At 39.9% G+C, this 16,157-nt stretch overlaps 2 protein-coding genes across 2 annotated transcripts in view; one reads left to right on the plus strand and one right to left on the minus strand.

The window, feature by feature from the left end:
* The window catches only part of LOC108144055, a 48,693-nt gene extending 40,897 nt beyond the window's left edge, over positions 1-7,796 (plus strand). Inside the window, exon 7 of the mRNA XM_017268699.2 lies at positions 3,673-7,796. Within this exon, the coding sequence (XP_017124188.1) occupies positions 3,673-5,044 (1,372 nt within the window). The 3' untranslated portion in view covers positions 5,045-7,796. The remainder of the gene's footprint in view (positions 1-3,672) is intronic.
* Positions 7,797-13,622: 5,826 nt separating this feature from the next.
* Positions 13,623-15,733, minus strand: LOC108143739 (putative odorant receptor 85e). Its single transcript, XM_017268272.1, has 3 exons — positions 14,946-15,733; positions 13,753-14,293; positions 13,623-13,697 (listed from the first exon to the last, which is right to left on the minus strand). Exons 1-3 carry the CDS (start codon positions 15,731-15,733, stop codon positions 13,623-13,625), a joined length of 1,404 nt encoding a protein of 467 aa, XP_017123761.1.
* Between the last annotated feature and the right edge of the window lie 424 nt (positions 15,734-16,157).

A 16,157-nucleotide genomic window follows, 5' to 3' on the forward strand; every position in this document is an offset into this window, starting at 1 on the left:
TATCACAGACAATTAAATTCATTCAACTGCATCCTTTCAGTGTGGCCCACAAGTTTCAGTAATATTTTTTCAAGAAACTTAGACAATTGTGTGTGTGTGTGAAAGAAATCCAGCGAAGTACCTGGAAAAACGTGAAGTTTCCTTGCTCCTTCGCCTGACAAAAGGACAAACAGCTGCGACGGGCAAACCGTTTTGCCAGAGTGATCCTTTCTAGTCATTCGCTGGTCCTTTTGTCGTCGCAGTCGTAGTCCCAGCCGGTTTTCGAGTCCCATTCCCGCCTCTGGGTACCAATTTCAGGCCAAGTGTGCTGACCACACCAAAAGCCAAGTAAAAACTGCTCACCTCGGGTCCTCGTTTTGCGACTCGTTAACTTTCTCCTTTTATTTTTTTGTGAGCTCCTTTTTTTTCTGTGCACTTTCTTTTATTGTCCTTCCGTTTTTCGACTTGTTGTGACATTTTTTGTAATAATTAATTTTTTTGTGAGTTTTTCTTTTCCTTTTTGTCGGTGGAAAGTGTTTTTTTCTTGTTATTTTTGGGCACTGCCTTTTTATTTGGCATTCGAGCCGCTCAAGTGATTTTGGCGTCGACGTCAACCGAGACCTTTTGCTTAAATGTGTTTTTCATTAATTTTCTAATTTTAGTCGACTGGCTTATGTTGGGATAAGTGATGCGCTGAGAAATTCAATTAAAAAATTGAAATCATGGAAGGCGAATATTTTCATGTTCTCAAAAATGCAATAAGAAATCAAAGCAGGGGCGTTCTAGGATATGAATATAGATGGTCATGTTAGTGGGCAGCCAGGTTGAATGAATATTAAATGGCCATGGATAACAACGTTCTAATAAAGGATATTAAAAAATCAAATCAAAAGCCTCTTCTACACAAATCTAAAAAAAAATATAAATTTTAATCAATATGTACGTTCCAAATTCAATTTGTATAAAAGCTTTCTTTGTTTTGTATAAATATTAAACTTAAATTTCTTAAATTCCTTCTTTAAGCTCCAATAAAAGGCAGCTCAACTCTCGAAATGACTGAACATTTTATCCCGTTCAGACCTTCTCTATTTTGGCACAATTCCTTTTGCACGTTTATATCGAGTATCATTGTGACTGTGCGCTTTTCATTGAACTGGCTGGCTTGAATATTGGGCATTGGGTATTGTGCCTCATATCTGCCACATTGTTTGACAGTTGAACGAATTTGCACAATCAATAAAATGGATTTCGACTGTGGCTTCTCTTTGTGTCCGTACTGGATGCAAAGTGGCGAAGAACGAAACGAATTGGAACGGGGTCAAAGTCGAGTGGCTTTTAATTGTGCGACAATTTGTCGTCTCATGCAGGGAAGTTAACAAATGATGTTGAGTGCTAAAGCATTCCAATTTTCGGGATTTGACGCACACAATGACAATGACGGCGGGAGTGTGTAGAACTTGGGTTCAGACTCAGACTCAGATTCAGAATCAGCGTATTACCCCGCCTCCAGCCATGTCCTGATGAGCTTGGCGGTTGCCTAATTCCTTTGTGACTGAAACTATAACAAACTCGGCATCAGCTCGTCTTTGTTTCACTTGCATAGTGAGAAGTTGGCCATATCCCCTTGCCATATCCCCATTGCTTAGCCCTGTTCCAACGCATCTCAATTTATGCGCACGTCTCGTGCAAACAAATCAAAAACGCGAAGGATGCATAATGAGCTGACATCCTTATCCAGCGTCTTAGTCCCTGGACTCCCTGCCCTCCATTTCCTTCAGCTCCACTTGCCCTCCTGTCTGCTAACGCCTTCATTAGCAGCTAACCACGCCCCCGTCGTCCGCCCCTCCGTCGTGGCCAAATAAAGTTGGCGCGCATTTGCATGCAAGGCAAACTGGCGGCCGGTAAGACAAAGACCGCAAAGGCAGCTCGGAAAATTATGCGCTTTATTAAAATGAATGCAAAATGAGCTGAAGATGTAAGTCTGCTCTGCACACTTAAAAAAATAGATACATTAAAGCTGAGAATAACAAAACATAATTTTATTTATATAATAAATTTATTAATGCAGAATAAAGTAACAGAATTTGGTTCACCCTTTTCAAACTAAACTTAAAATGTGGTAGACAACTATTTTTACAGATTATTTTGAGCAAAAAAATCAGTATTTTGAAATTTAAATTTTAAGATTGTTTCTCATTAATCTCGTTGTAGAATTTTTAAGTGGTTAACATTCAAATCTGAAAACTTTTGTTTCTTGTTTATTTTTGCAAAAAATTATGATATTTCCCCTTACGAAAATTTCGAAAATTTAACTATATTTTATTTTTCTAAGTCTATCGGAAAATTATAAGGGTAAATAACTTTGGTCGCCTAGACTTTGGTTTTTATTATTGCAAAGTTGCTACGAGTAAACTTTTAGATAAAATTAGCATGTTTTCTATTAAAAATTTTTGAATCACATTTCGAAAAAATCAAATCTGTATGTTTCATACCACAATAAAACCCACATTATTTCAGTGTACCACAAACAGCCGTGAAAATGAAAAGAAAAGCCCTTAAGAAAAAAATATTCGACGGCGGCAGACCACAAAGCGCAAACAAAAAAATGTTGCCTACTTCCCAGCGCGCTAAAGCACAGGTGAACGAAACGAACTCACCACATAACGTGTTGCCTCTGGTCGAATTGCTGTTAGCGAGTGTTCACTGCATTGTTTTAGGCACCCCGCCTTCGAATAGAGTTTTTACCAATTGGCTGCGCAATTTTAATTAAAAATGTACAACGCCCAAGAAGGAGATACATTAGCACAATGGGTGCTAAATCAATAAATCGTTGGGGTATGACATAGAAATTGTTTTATGGTTTAAGGTAACCATGTGGTGTCTTATATATTGCATTGCTTTAAGTAAATTTAGAGAAACTGTTGTAGTGAACTGAAACTGTTGAAGTGAACTGAACATTTTTTCATAAGTTCAGCAAAAAATTGGCTTATTGAAATAGTCTTAGAGCTGTGGACTTATATATTTTGGCAGCTGTTCAGTGTAGAAATTAACTTATGTTTTGTTATTGCTACTGCCTAAGGCAAATATAGCTGATTGATTTTACTCAATTTAGCAGATTAAATACCTCTCCTTCTGATAAGGTTTTTTTTCTGAAAAGCCTAAGCTAACATATATGCTAAATTTACGGAAAACTTAAGCCCAATTAGGTATTTATTGAAGAAATGGAAGCAGAATAATTTGTGAAGATACCTAGAGATACACATTTAAGTTGTATACACACTTATAAAAGAAATTAAATAGTAAAAATAAATATTTAAATATCTAAATATATGATATTAAAATTAAATATAAAACCATAATATTAAATACAGTACAAATAAAATGGCATGATTTAATATTTAAATATTTAAATTCATGTGAAAAATATTAGATTTAAAATAGCTTCTGTTTGATTTATGCATTTTATTTATTTTTAACTTGGTTTAAATTTAAATTATATTTTTAGATATTTAAATCACATCCGAAAAAAGTGAAATACAAAATAAATTTTGAAAAGATGTAATAATTTCATACCAAAAATATATGAAAAGGTATGAAAATAAAAGTGAAAAATATTTAATTTGAGTACAATATATTTTATTTTTTACTTCTTTTACTACCAGTGTAATGAGCTTTATCATTGTTTATTTTTAGGACTCTCTCGCAGCTTTCCCAGCGACTGAGGGCGTATAAGAAGCGAAGGAGGGCCTCGTCGGCGGTGCCAGGACGGGATCAACGCTCCGGCCACGACGATGCCGACGAGGATCTGGATACACCAACGACGTCGTTTCGTCGCCACAAGCGTCACAATAGCCTGCCCAAGAATGCGCTCTACCCTCGACACACTACTGTACAGGAGAGCCTCGACGATGACGACGACGAGGCGGCAGAGGAGGAGGAGGAGAGTGGGCCATCGAAGACCAAGGCCTGCCACTCGGACACCGAGCTGGATCCACCGCAGAATGGAAAGCAGTGTCACATCAATGGCCAGAATGGCCATCAGACGGACTATCTGCAGCTGCCCTCCGTTTGCACCTGTCCGTATTTCGGGGACAGACCGCTCCAGAATTGCGTGAAAATGGCCGAGGTGAAGATTATTTCATCCAGCTTCCGGGTGACCACCACTACGACGACCACGGCGGTGAGCAGTTCGCCCAGCGAAATGGAGCTGCTCATGTGCAGTGGTGGGAATAAGAAGTCACTAACCTCCAGTGTGAGTGCCGGCATGTCAGGTGGATCAGGAGGAGGAGGAGGAGGTGGAGGAGCCGGACCTCCTCCCACATGTGGCTCCACCCTTAGTCCACACTCGGCCCACAATCAGGGCAGTTCCCTGACGGTGCAGAGCGATGGTAGTGGTTATTTGGCTGCTCCAGGAACTCCCTGTCCTGGCAGGCGAAAGCTGAGCATCTCGAAAACCGCCTCGGTGGTCACCTGGGATTCCAGTCGTCATCGCCGAAGGGGCAGCAGCTTCGGCGGCGTGCGAACTTCCTTGCTGCTGACCCCCACCAAAACAGGTAACTCCTCCAACTCATCCACGCCCCTGAGAAGATCAGCCACCCTGAGGAGTCATCAGAACATGAACTACCAGGGGGCGGGGGATTGTGGGGGTGGCGGTGGCGGTGGCAAGGCCAGAACGACCACATCCTCGCCCTGCATGCTGCAGCGCCAACAGACAGTGCGATCGCATCACTCGCGCAACTCCAGTGTGATCTCGAGGAACTCCTCGCGGCACGGCAGGATCATCAGGCTGGAGCAGAAGGCCACCAAGGTGCTGGGCGTGGTGTTCTTCACCTTCGTCATCCTGTGGTCCCCGTTCTTCGTCCTCAATCTGCTGCCCACCGTGTGTGCGGAGTGCGAGGAGAGGATCAGCCATTGGGTATTCGATGTGGTCACCTGGCTGGGCTATGCCAGCTCCATGGTGAACCCAATCTTCTACACCATCTTCAACAAGGTGTTTCGGCAGGCCTTCAAGAAGGTCCTGCTTTGCCGGTATTCCAGTACGAGTGCCTGGCGACCGAGCAGATAGCAGACGCCCGTCAAGCAGGGCAAACTCAAGACGAACCCACACAAGTGCACCAGTGTGGACTTTCAGGACTCCACCGCTCCAGTGCGGGGTGTCCTCAAAAGGAGTGTGGCGATGGCAAGTGATATATAAATACAGAGACAAACCACCGGTCATAATTTCGAATGCGGTCCACCGCAAAACGTGTCGTATACACAATCTCGGTGGAATGGATTCCCTTTCACCACTCGACACTACACGTGTGTCCTTGGGGCTTAAACACTTATGTGCCCCTAATTAATTTCAAATTCAATTTGCATGCCATTGAAAGCACAGAGGGCCAAGTATGGCCAACAAGTGGATCGGTTTGGAGTCTCATCCCCCGCAGGATTGCCAAGGGTCTGCGCTTAAGTTTGTAGCAGACAACGGAAATAACGAGCATTGCGCGGTTACGATTTCCCTTTGCTTTCGCCAGACGCTGAGTATGCAATTAATTGCGGAATGTTTGTTTTCGAATAACATAATCTGGGCAAACACTTTAACTTTGTTGAGTGGTCGGTTAAACTCTAATGTACACATGGCTGTCTCTAATTATTTCAAGAAATTGTTTAGATATATAAAGTATTCAGGACTTTCTAGGTAGTTTTTGGTACTTCCTAAACTTTTTTTATTTAAATTTAAGAGTAAATTTCCACAAACTTACATTTCCTTGCCCCAAGCTCTTTAAATTCTCCGACAAATATGTCGCTTTTGCAAACTCCAATCGATAAACGCTGTTTCGTTTCGGCATTTGGCAATTATGCATTAAATTTATGGCAAATTTCCCACCCGCAAATGCACAAAGAATTTCATTGGTCTCCATTAAAGCAACCGACACGTACACAAATCCACGGCAATTTGTGACTTTTGTTGTTTGTTCGTGTGGCTTGCCGTTGCTCTCGGTCCACTAGATTGCTATTTTTATTTGAAAAGTTCATTCATTTTGTTTTATTTCTGTGGCCAAATGAAAAATTTTAGCTGGTCACGTAAGAATTTGACGGTCAGGATGTGGATGTCGATGAGAATCCCAGTGGCCAGGAGGTACAACAAAATAAAGAAAAGTCGGAGCAGCTGGCCGAAGGACATCAAACAACAAGAGCCCCACTGTAATAACGAAAGCCGGATGAAAGTTTGCAATGTGCTGGCAAGTTTTAAAGCCCCAGATGAGCGGTTCGCTTTTGAACAGGGGATGGGTGGCAAATGATAGGTAATGACGCCATTAGTGGCAGCCACTCAAAGGACCTGCCTGTCTCGATGACACCTCACAAAACAGCCGGAAAAATTTGTACAATTTTTGCTGACAAATTTTTAGCGCCCCCCATGACAAAACTTTGCACAGCGGGGGCAACGTCAGCGGAAAGTGCTGAAGCTGCTAAAAATGCTGAAAACAGACATAAGGAAAACCCCGTTGGCACTTGGAAATTTATAGCAATTTTATCGCCGGCGGAAATATTTTTTCCACTTCATTGAATCCTTGGTGGAGGCAGGTCGCGGCTGGGTCGCAAAGTGTCGCACTCGGGGAACTTCATTGAACTTTAATGGCAGGCCGTCGGGCAAACAACAAAGGCCGTCGGAGACCAGGTCCTAAGCCCCACTTCCGTTTCCTCTATCACCGCTCCTTCCGGTGAATCAAAAACCTATGCTCGTTCGGAGCAAGAAAATAAAATAATAAACTAACAGAAGATTACTCTTGATAAACTGAGGTTTTGCACATTTCGAATATCAAAAGTGAATATCAGAAACTTTTTTAGATTTTCTTTCTCAATTGCACTTCTCCATTTCCGGAATAGTTGACTTTTCAAGGTAACATCCCAAAGAAGAATACTTCATTGTGTGAATTATTTCAATTTCGAAATACAAAGTAGTCTTCAAAATGTTGAAGCTCAAGTACCAATGTAGGGAACTTTTCTATGACCATAAACTAAATCTATCCTAGCTTTATTGGTCTGATTAAAAAGTGGCAGTGCTTTTGAAGTCACTGAAAGGCTAAAACGTAAATAATAGTAGAAAATACTCAAAACATTGCATTGCCTGAAGCATATAAGTCCTTTAAACCATTTCAGAATAAACGAATTTAAAACAAACTCACATCAAATTAATCATAACTTCTACAAGTAATTGATGTTTTGAATGCTAGATACTAACTGTTAAGACCATGGTATACTGTATATTGTAGATTGATCATTGATTTATGAATTACTATAAATCAAGAGAGGGGAGCATTGTGACAAAACGCTTTTACCAGTAGTCCTAGTTATAAGGAGATACAAACTCCATACCTAAACTGATATATGGAATAAGTACTATAACTCTTGTAAATAATCAAGTTAAGTCAATAGATTAGACGGAAGTGTAGCTTGATCGGGATGTTTTTTGATTTGCAGACAGATGGAACATATTTACGAATGTAAAAATAACTGTAACACACCTCCAAAAATATGACAATGTGTAACAAAATGAGCATTTTCTAAGGGGTCAAATTTATGGTTTCTATGCTGCGAAACTTTCGAATTTGTAAAAGAATTAAGAGACACAACCCGAAACCAAGCTCAAGTTGCTTGCGTGTTTTACATAGATGTTTAGCCATAAGATGCTGAATTAATCAAAACTGCTTTCACCGAGACAGATAAATAAAAAAAGATGTATATCCAAATAGCCCGAAATGACATATCCCCCTATATGTGAGTGTGTATTTTATGATAGTCCTAGCGAATCCTTCCTAACCTAAGTCAAAGACACTGAATCGTAGATAAAGAAATATGTGAAACATATTAGCAATAATGTATTATGATTTGTACAAGTGTTTTCTGATTGTATTTGATTTGTATTAAATGTGCATTACATCAATTGACTGCCACTGGGTTTTATTGGGTAAATACTATATACTCCGCAAATATATTGTGTGTGAGTAGTGATGATGTTTGGATTGCTTTCAGTCAATCAATCGAACCGAACTGATTGATTAAGGCTTCAAGAAAAACTTTTACAGGATACCACGCATTGATATCCTTATGAAATTCCACACAATTAAGTAGCAATCTGCGTTGGCAGCTTATTGTTTTTCTCAAAATTATTATACATATTTTACAAAGGTTTTATGGGAACTGATTTAAGTTGATTGATAAAAAAAAAATTAGATTAAAATAAAAAAGAGTAAGTTCGCATAAACACCAAGGTAAGTATGTCACAAGCATATATGCATTATTAATATTTATTTGAGTTTTAAGCAAACGTATTTCCAATTTGGTATATGATACATAACATTTATAGATTAAACAATGTTTTAAAGCTTTCTCTAGTTAGATATTACTATTTTTGCTTTTAACATGCAAAAAATAACGTTGTAAATTGTGGAGCTTTTCTAATTGGCTTATATCCCCATTACATTGAATTTCCGCCTCACATGTTTTGTTCACTTTAGCGATATTGCGTATACGACCAGTTGACCAGCGTTGGCGTAATTCCACTGCAGTTTCAAACCAAACAAAACGGAGCTTGCTGCATTAACGTCACAAGTTAAACGATAATGATTATTATTTCCGGCACTTGACAAATTTATGCACACTAGTGCCGCACAAATTTTATGCATTTAGACGCTACGGACTTTCGCGGAATATGCAAAGCAAATCCCCTTACGAAAAGGAAAAGCAAAAAGCCGTAAAAAATGAGCAAAGTCTAAAATTGCGACTACTCAGCGTCTCTTAATTTTATTTGCAGCTTTAAGGGCTCGTAAAGTAGCGCGGTAGGTGGAGGCTGTTTAATGGATTCCCCCTTGCCGCGCTGAAAAAAGTCCCCTCACTTGAGAAAAAAAGTTTCATAATAAACGGTTTTTGTGCAAAGCGACAACGCCGCCAACTTGAAAATTCTGGCCAAAAGCGCCTCTGGGTAGGTAGCCCAAAAAAAATGGAAAGCATTCCCCAAAACTCTGAAGCACTTTCATGCGCTTTTAATCTGCATATGTCTGAGCTCAAAGGTGCGGGTGATAGTAGTCTGTTTTCTTCTTTTGCAAATTTTTTCGAATGCAAAGGCGGTTGGTTTCGGGTTGTAGTCCTGCACTCAAGTCCGCGGGCGAGCGAAAAAATCCACTTACCTTTGTTTGTTTATTGGTCGCACATATGCACATATCAGCGAAACGACAAAGAAAAGTGAAGCTGCAGTCCGCGTTAAAAAATGTTTTTGTTTCGCGAATAAAAACGGCAAGCAAAAAAAGGTAAAAGACCTATTAATACCCTACAAAATATGGCAGTAAATGAATATTTACATTGAAATTCAGGCATCTATACATTTAGGGCATCGAAAATAAATGTAAATTCGATGATGCCAAAGGGCACATCATCAATACAAAAATAAGATACTCAAAAGAGATCCTTTTGCATATATGCATTAAAAGTGGTATGTTAAATCAGCTTTTGCAGACCACTTCCTTTGAATGCCAAGGCTGATTGTGTAACAGGATTGCGCAGTCCTCATGTTCAATTGCCAACAATTTGTGGGTAGTTTCTGTTGAAAAGCCTCAGTTGCTGCAGATTCCCCATTTCTACCAAATGGACAACCAATGTATGGTATATACACATATTGGAGTAGGGAAATGGGAAAATCGTGCCACCTGCCATGAAAACTGTGTACATTGATTGCATTGATTTATGGCACAGATGCTGCTGCATGTCGCTTGTTGCGCACTTTATGGCCATTTCAATTGGCTCTTTGCATCAGCACAAAAGGCTGAATTGCAATGCCTTGCCTTTTGCAAGGTGCCCTGCAATTCTGCAACATTTTAGAGCCGTTTTGCGGTAAAAAGGTAACCCACACACATTGAGGGCACCACAAGAGCCATGAGACTATAGTCACATTATGGCGAATCACAATCAAATGGCAAGGCGATGACAATGGTAGGATGATAACCCAAGGTGGACAGACTTACTATACATATCCCGGTGCTCTCCATTCAAAACATATTGGTTTGTGCTACAAAATTATCCAGGTTTTTAAATTCATTTATAAAAGAGTCAAAAGCATACAGCAATATATTTGAAATCAGAATTTCCAAAGGATTTTTACGAATATATTTTATATTGGATACTTTTAGACACCTTTAAATTCACTTGAGTCTTAAAGTATGCAACAATATATTTGAAATTAAAAAGGACAAAGGATTCTTTATGAATTTATTTTGAAGTGGCCCCAGAACTATATTGGTTTGTGGTCTTAAAATTTGATGGTTTCCCAAAGTTATTAATAAATAAAAATAAATATAAAACAGTGCAAAAAAAAATTGTAAATACTTATAAAATTTAAAGATGCGATATTAATTATAACCTTTTCGAAATAAACTTTATTAACGGGATGAGTCGAAGTTTATAAAACTGCTAAGTAAAATTGGTAAAGAAAACCAAAGCAGACACATTAAAAGGGAAACTCTGCAGGCGGCTAATTGAAAGCTGGCATCTGTGTGTGCCCCGACAACAAGGATATTCCTTAATGGGAAATTATATGCGGCTGTATTTTGCTTCGACCTGCGTGTGTTTGTGCCGTAGGGAGTCCTTGGTCCTGACCACAAGCGTAAGAACGTTGGCTGAATCGCTTGCAATTTATGTGACAGCATCAACCCGACAAAGACAAACATCCACCGCATTCGCAAAACCCTGTTTACCTTTATGTTTGCTGGCTGACATTGCGTATGCGACATGTTGCACAGCTCAAAGGCAATTGTGTGCTGAATTTCCAAATTACACGTCTAAATGGTGACAGCATGGAAATGTAAAATGAAGTTGTAATGAAATTACCCCAAAATGGCCGAGCTCCTTGACATTGGCATTTCCGGCTGTTTTTGATTAGATTACCAACCCCCCTGTGATGAAGAAAAACCATTTAGACAGGTTCCTGTGCCTTTCTGAAGTGTGAATTAAATCAGAGTTCATTTCATCGCAGCTCAAAAAGCAAGTTGAATTTCATAAAGTCTATAAATCGATGCCCACCTGTCGCTTAGCTCAGTTGGAAGGTAATATAATACGATATGATACCCTTTAAATAGGTTATTTTGGCAATTTCTTTAATGAATGTTTATATTTTATACATGTGATTTTTGAAGATATAAACCCTTTATAGACTTATTTTATAAACCAAAATAAAGATTTTTTGTTGGTGTTTAATAGTACGAGTATTAAATTATAAGGTTCTATTTGAAATAATAATTATCCCCAGCCCCACAGCTGTCTTTGGTTTTTCCAGGAAAAACTTGACATGCCGCTGCGGCACCCCATATTGATTGCTTTCAATTAAAATACCACCAGCTGACTGCCGAAAAAGTAGACAGGGCATGCCTTTGTATTAATTTAATTTCACGAGACTACTTCAAAGTTGTTGGCTGAGAAGCGGAGTGATGTTGGTGGGATATTGACAGCAATGCCAGTGGCTAGATCCTGTCAATTCTATGCGGGCAATCTAGACAGTTTTTGTTGGCCCATTGCCAAAACACTGACAGCACGACGGAAAGGATCTGGGAGGAAATTTAGTTTTCATTCAACCACTCAACTTTAATGCACTCTGTTGAAGGTTGGGTTTAAAATTAAATTAGCATTTGGCACATAGTGTAAAGTTTTTGTGTTGAACAAATGGTTCAAAACCAAATAACAACTTTGAAAGGGAAAAAATAAAACATTTTGATAATTGATTTTATAAATAAACAAAATTTATCGTACGGTATAGAGCGCAGTTAATTGTTTTACTTGATTGCTTCTGGTTTGATAATAGAATTGTTAAATAGTAATAAAATGTTGTTTTTTCAAACTTAATAATTTTTTTCTGTTTGCTTAATCAAAAGAGCACAAATTGCACAGATTACTATTCTAATGAGAAAAACCTTTTGATATATTTTTTTATAAATAAACAAAACTTTTTGTATGGTATAGAACGCAGTGAGTTGTTTTTAAACAATTATTTGATTGCATCAGGTTTAATAATATAATGTTTGATGCAAAAAACCCAAACTAGGCTTAGTATTTAAATGAGAATGGTAACAAAACACAGAGTTTTTGCCACCTTTCACTTATTCATTCCCTTGATTAGCATTTTAAATAGTCTGCGTGCCCAGGAAACGATCCTGGCTAATATTTTCCATGGCTCCAGATGCTTCTACTTAGCCAGCCAATCATTGTCCCAGCTTAAGCCTCCATTTGTGGGCTTTGGCCGATTGCCGATGCAAATGCTCTTGCCATTGAATGCATTATTTTTCCAGCTAATCCCATGGAAACGGGGAACTTTGGTAAATGCTTTTGTCCTTCGACTGAATGCGATGTCCTGCCTCCCGGTTGCCATGACATCGACTGCCATTTGCCCAGGGCGAAATATGACAGCACATTTGTCTGCGGGACCGGGCAGCTCACAGCTCAACTGTGCAGTGCGCTTATCAAATATCGTGTAATATAAATGTCCTGCTGGCTCCGGCTCCGGCAGACACGCATAAAGGTAGTTAGCGTGGAGAGGAAGCGGAAGTGGAGAAAGTGAAAGGCATTTCCGCAGACGTAACCGAACCGGGCGAGCGGGTACAAAAAGCACAATACAAAAAGGTAATCATCTAAGCTCGATGGTGGCAAAAACTGAAACAAATGAGTCCCTATAAATACACACGTAGCAATGTCCTCCCCCCATTCACATTTCTCAGCCCCCATTTCCATTTCCATCCAATCCACATTCACATCCACATCCCATCGGATTCAAAGTTACAGCAAGTCACCGAGCGAAGAAAGAAAAACTTTTCGCTTTGTATGGGTGTCTGGGTATTTTTGTGTGTCTGTGACACAATGAAAAATGCAAAGCGCAAATGAGTTGAAAACTTTGCCATAAGTTTTGTGCCTACGGCGTGCAATCGCCAAATTAAAGGCGACTTTTAGAATTCTTACAAAATCTGTGAACTTTGTTCAACAGATACGCGTAGACATCAAGGCGAAAACAAATTTTAAGTGGGTACATTAGTTGTCTTTTAAATTCTGACTTAGGATTGGCAAGTATTATATATTGCCAAAACATGCTATTTGTATGACCTTTAATAAACAAAAATAATATAAAGCCAAAAACTTATTGAAAAGCTAGTACTTCTTGTAAAGTCATTATACAATTTTAAATAGTAGCAAATGTTAAGATAATGGAAAGTTAATATGTAATAGTAATATACTAAAAATGTGCTAAAATATTCTATTAAATTTATGTTATAGGGCTCTCTAGCTTGGGTAATCAAAGACATTTCTCTCACATAAAGAGCATCTAATTATCATCTTGCAAAATGTTTACACTTGAAACGGAAACTCCACCTCAAAATTGTTGGGAAAAGGGCTGTTTATCAGTGACAAGCCAAAGGCAAAAGAGACATGGGACTTAGAGCCGCTTTTCGCGGAGGTTCGTTAGGAGTTAAAGTGGGTGAGATCCACATCTGCTCGTGCTGCAAAATGTTAAGTAAACATTTAGAGGCGGAAACGCAAATATTGTTTTGCATTTTACTCGACTTCGTTTTTAATGTGCAAAATAAATATCAACGTGTACAAACACAGTGAACGAATGTGGTTCCAGTTTAGAGATTCGGATCTGCCTTCTTGGCAGCCAGCTTTTGCAGCAAAGTCAAGAAGCTGAAGGCCTGCGTTATAACCTGTTAAATAATTATGTTTAATAATTTTACTAAATTTCTATAATTAATTCCCTACCGATCGCAGACGGTTCACATCCATCACATAAAATTTTCCAGCGGACACGTGTACGGCCCGTCGACTGTTGACCAGGAAGATGAGGATGTCCTGGCGGATTAAATGGGCGTGCTTCCACCACGATCCCCGCCAGAAGGCGTCCCCAGATCGAACGCTATGTCGACTCAGCAATTCGCCGCAATAAGTGAACATCAGCAGCTCGAAAAGGGTCAGTCCCAGGTACTGCAGCTGGTTGACTATTCGCAGGACCTCTCGGGTCCCCGACACGCCCACAAAGACCAGCAGGCAGAGCTGGAAGGTGATCTGCAGGGATTTCACCAAGCAATACGGGCTAAACAGGTTCTCCAGCTCCACGGCACAGTGCAGTATGAAGCGGTGCAGGCGGACGCACTCCACCAGGGCACTGTGGAACACATTCCCCCGCTCAGGACATTTACGTCTCGAACACATCAGCAGCAAGTCGGTGGGGTGTTCCTGGAGCACGGCATACTGATTTAGTTCCCTGCTCGAGTCCTCCAGCAGCAGCTCATTTTGAAGCATACTGTAATAAATTAATGGGTTTAGTTTATTTAAATGCTTAAGTTAAATCTAGTCACATTGATAGAATAGCCAAGAACAGCGTTCATAAAATTATTCAGGCTTAGGAACATGTAGCTCACACTTAGAACACTTATGTGCTTGAATTTTTCTGATTTTGTATTAAAGAACGATTTCAAATAAAGATAAGCTTGGCTGGAGCAACTTTTTAAGGAGATTTTAAGTTGGCTTAGACTTTTATAAGGAAACATGTTTTCAATTTATTTGAATATATTTTGTTAAATAAATAAAAAATTCGGAAAAAGTCATAATATATTTATTATTGTTTCAAATAAATTTGCATAAAATAACCAATAATTTAGCTATTCAACAAGTAAAGATTTTAAATTAATAGTACTTTTGTACTATTACTGGTTTTAAACAAGTTTTTTACACAAGTAAGATTTTAAATGGTTTTGATTTGATCACGACTTTACAATTACTGCTTTAAAATTACTTATTTAAAAAGTACAGATATATTTTTTCATTTTTATATTTCGATATCATAAAAAAATTTGATGACGCATTTACAATTTCTGGTTTTACCTTAAGGAAATTTTAAGTTTCACTTATTAGGGCTTTACTAGCCAGTTACATGTTTGTGTAGGAATACCAACCTGAGGCTATTTACAGACTCCCCGGCCAGCAACTTGGCGTGGGCATCCAGGTTCTTCAGGCTGCAGTAGAGCACATCGAATTGGCCGAGCAGCAGCAGGCTGAGGGTGACGAACAGCGATCCCCCAAAGCCATAGGTCACGCCCACAAGAATCTGTCCAAAAAGCTGAGTGGCATACACCGCCGAATATGTGACGGGGGCCAGGGCGTCGAAGGGATACCAACACTGGAGCGGCAGCATCCGAATGCCCAGTATGAGGGGCGAAACGCCCCAGGAGATCACGCCCAGCAGGCAGGCCATTATCCACACGGTCGTGAAGTTCCGGGACTTCGTAAAGGACGCATGGCTGCTGACAAAGGTCACCCCGGCCAGCGAATGGTGGCGATAGTCACGGCTGATGTGCTCCATGTAGGCCAAAAGTCTTCGGGAGCGCACACACCAGTAGATTGTCCCGTAGCCCGTGAAAAAATATATTATTGTCATGGTGAGGGCATCGGTAATGGCCTGCAGCTCGCCCGTCGGCAGCACATCCAGTGTGGTTTTCGTGAACAGCACTCCCAAATGCAGCGAGGTGAAAATCACAATGGCACAATAGGCTTTGGCCAAGACATTGCCGACCAGTTTCAGCCATTTGGGCCACCATTTTGGTAACCGCGGAGATGGCTTCATGCCCATCGCCAACTGCAGGCCCATCAGCAGGCGGAACAAGTTCGATTCCCTGGCCGGATCCAGACCAATCTCATACCTGATGTCCGCATCAACGTTGCCGTGGAACTGAAGACTGGCCATCGACTGCTGAGTTCTGTGGAATTGGAGCCAAAATCGAACTGCTTATGGACTTATTGGCTCCCTCGCAGCAGCTATTTAAGGGACCCTAAATTTATGCATTAATGAGTTTTTAAAAGTTTTCACCCCGCCAAGGGGTCGCCCCCTTTTATGGTAAAGGTGTCTGGTGAGGCGTGGCTCATAATTAACCGCCTTAATGCCTAATTGCCCCAGAAAGTTGGCAAATATTCAAACTTAAAGCTTAGTTTCAACACGAAGTGTAGGTACTCATAAATTATAATTTACAATGGGTTCAAGGCTGTATTAAAAATCGAAAAAATAGTTAGTGCGGACTTTGTGTGTGCTTGGGTGTTTTATATTGAAGGTTGTCTGGGTAGGCGTGGCTCATAATTAACCATGAGAATGACTAATTGGTTTTTAAAAGAAA

This window comes from Drosophila elegans, unplaced genomic scaffold, assembly GCF_018152505.1.
Source record: "Drosophila elegans isolate 14027-0461.03 unplaced genomic scaffold, ASM1815250v1 contig_468, whole genome shotgun sequence".
Taxonomy (NCBI): Eukaryota; Metazoa; Arthropoda; class Insecta; order Diptera; family Drosophilidae; genus Drosophila; species Drosophila elegans.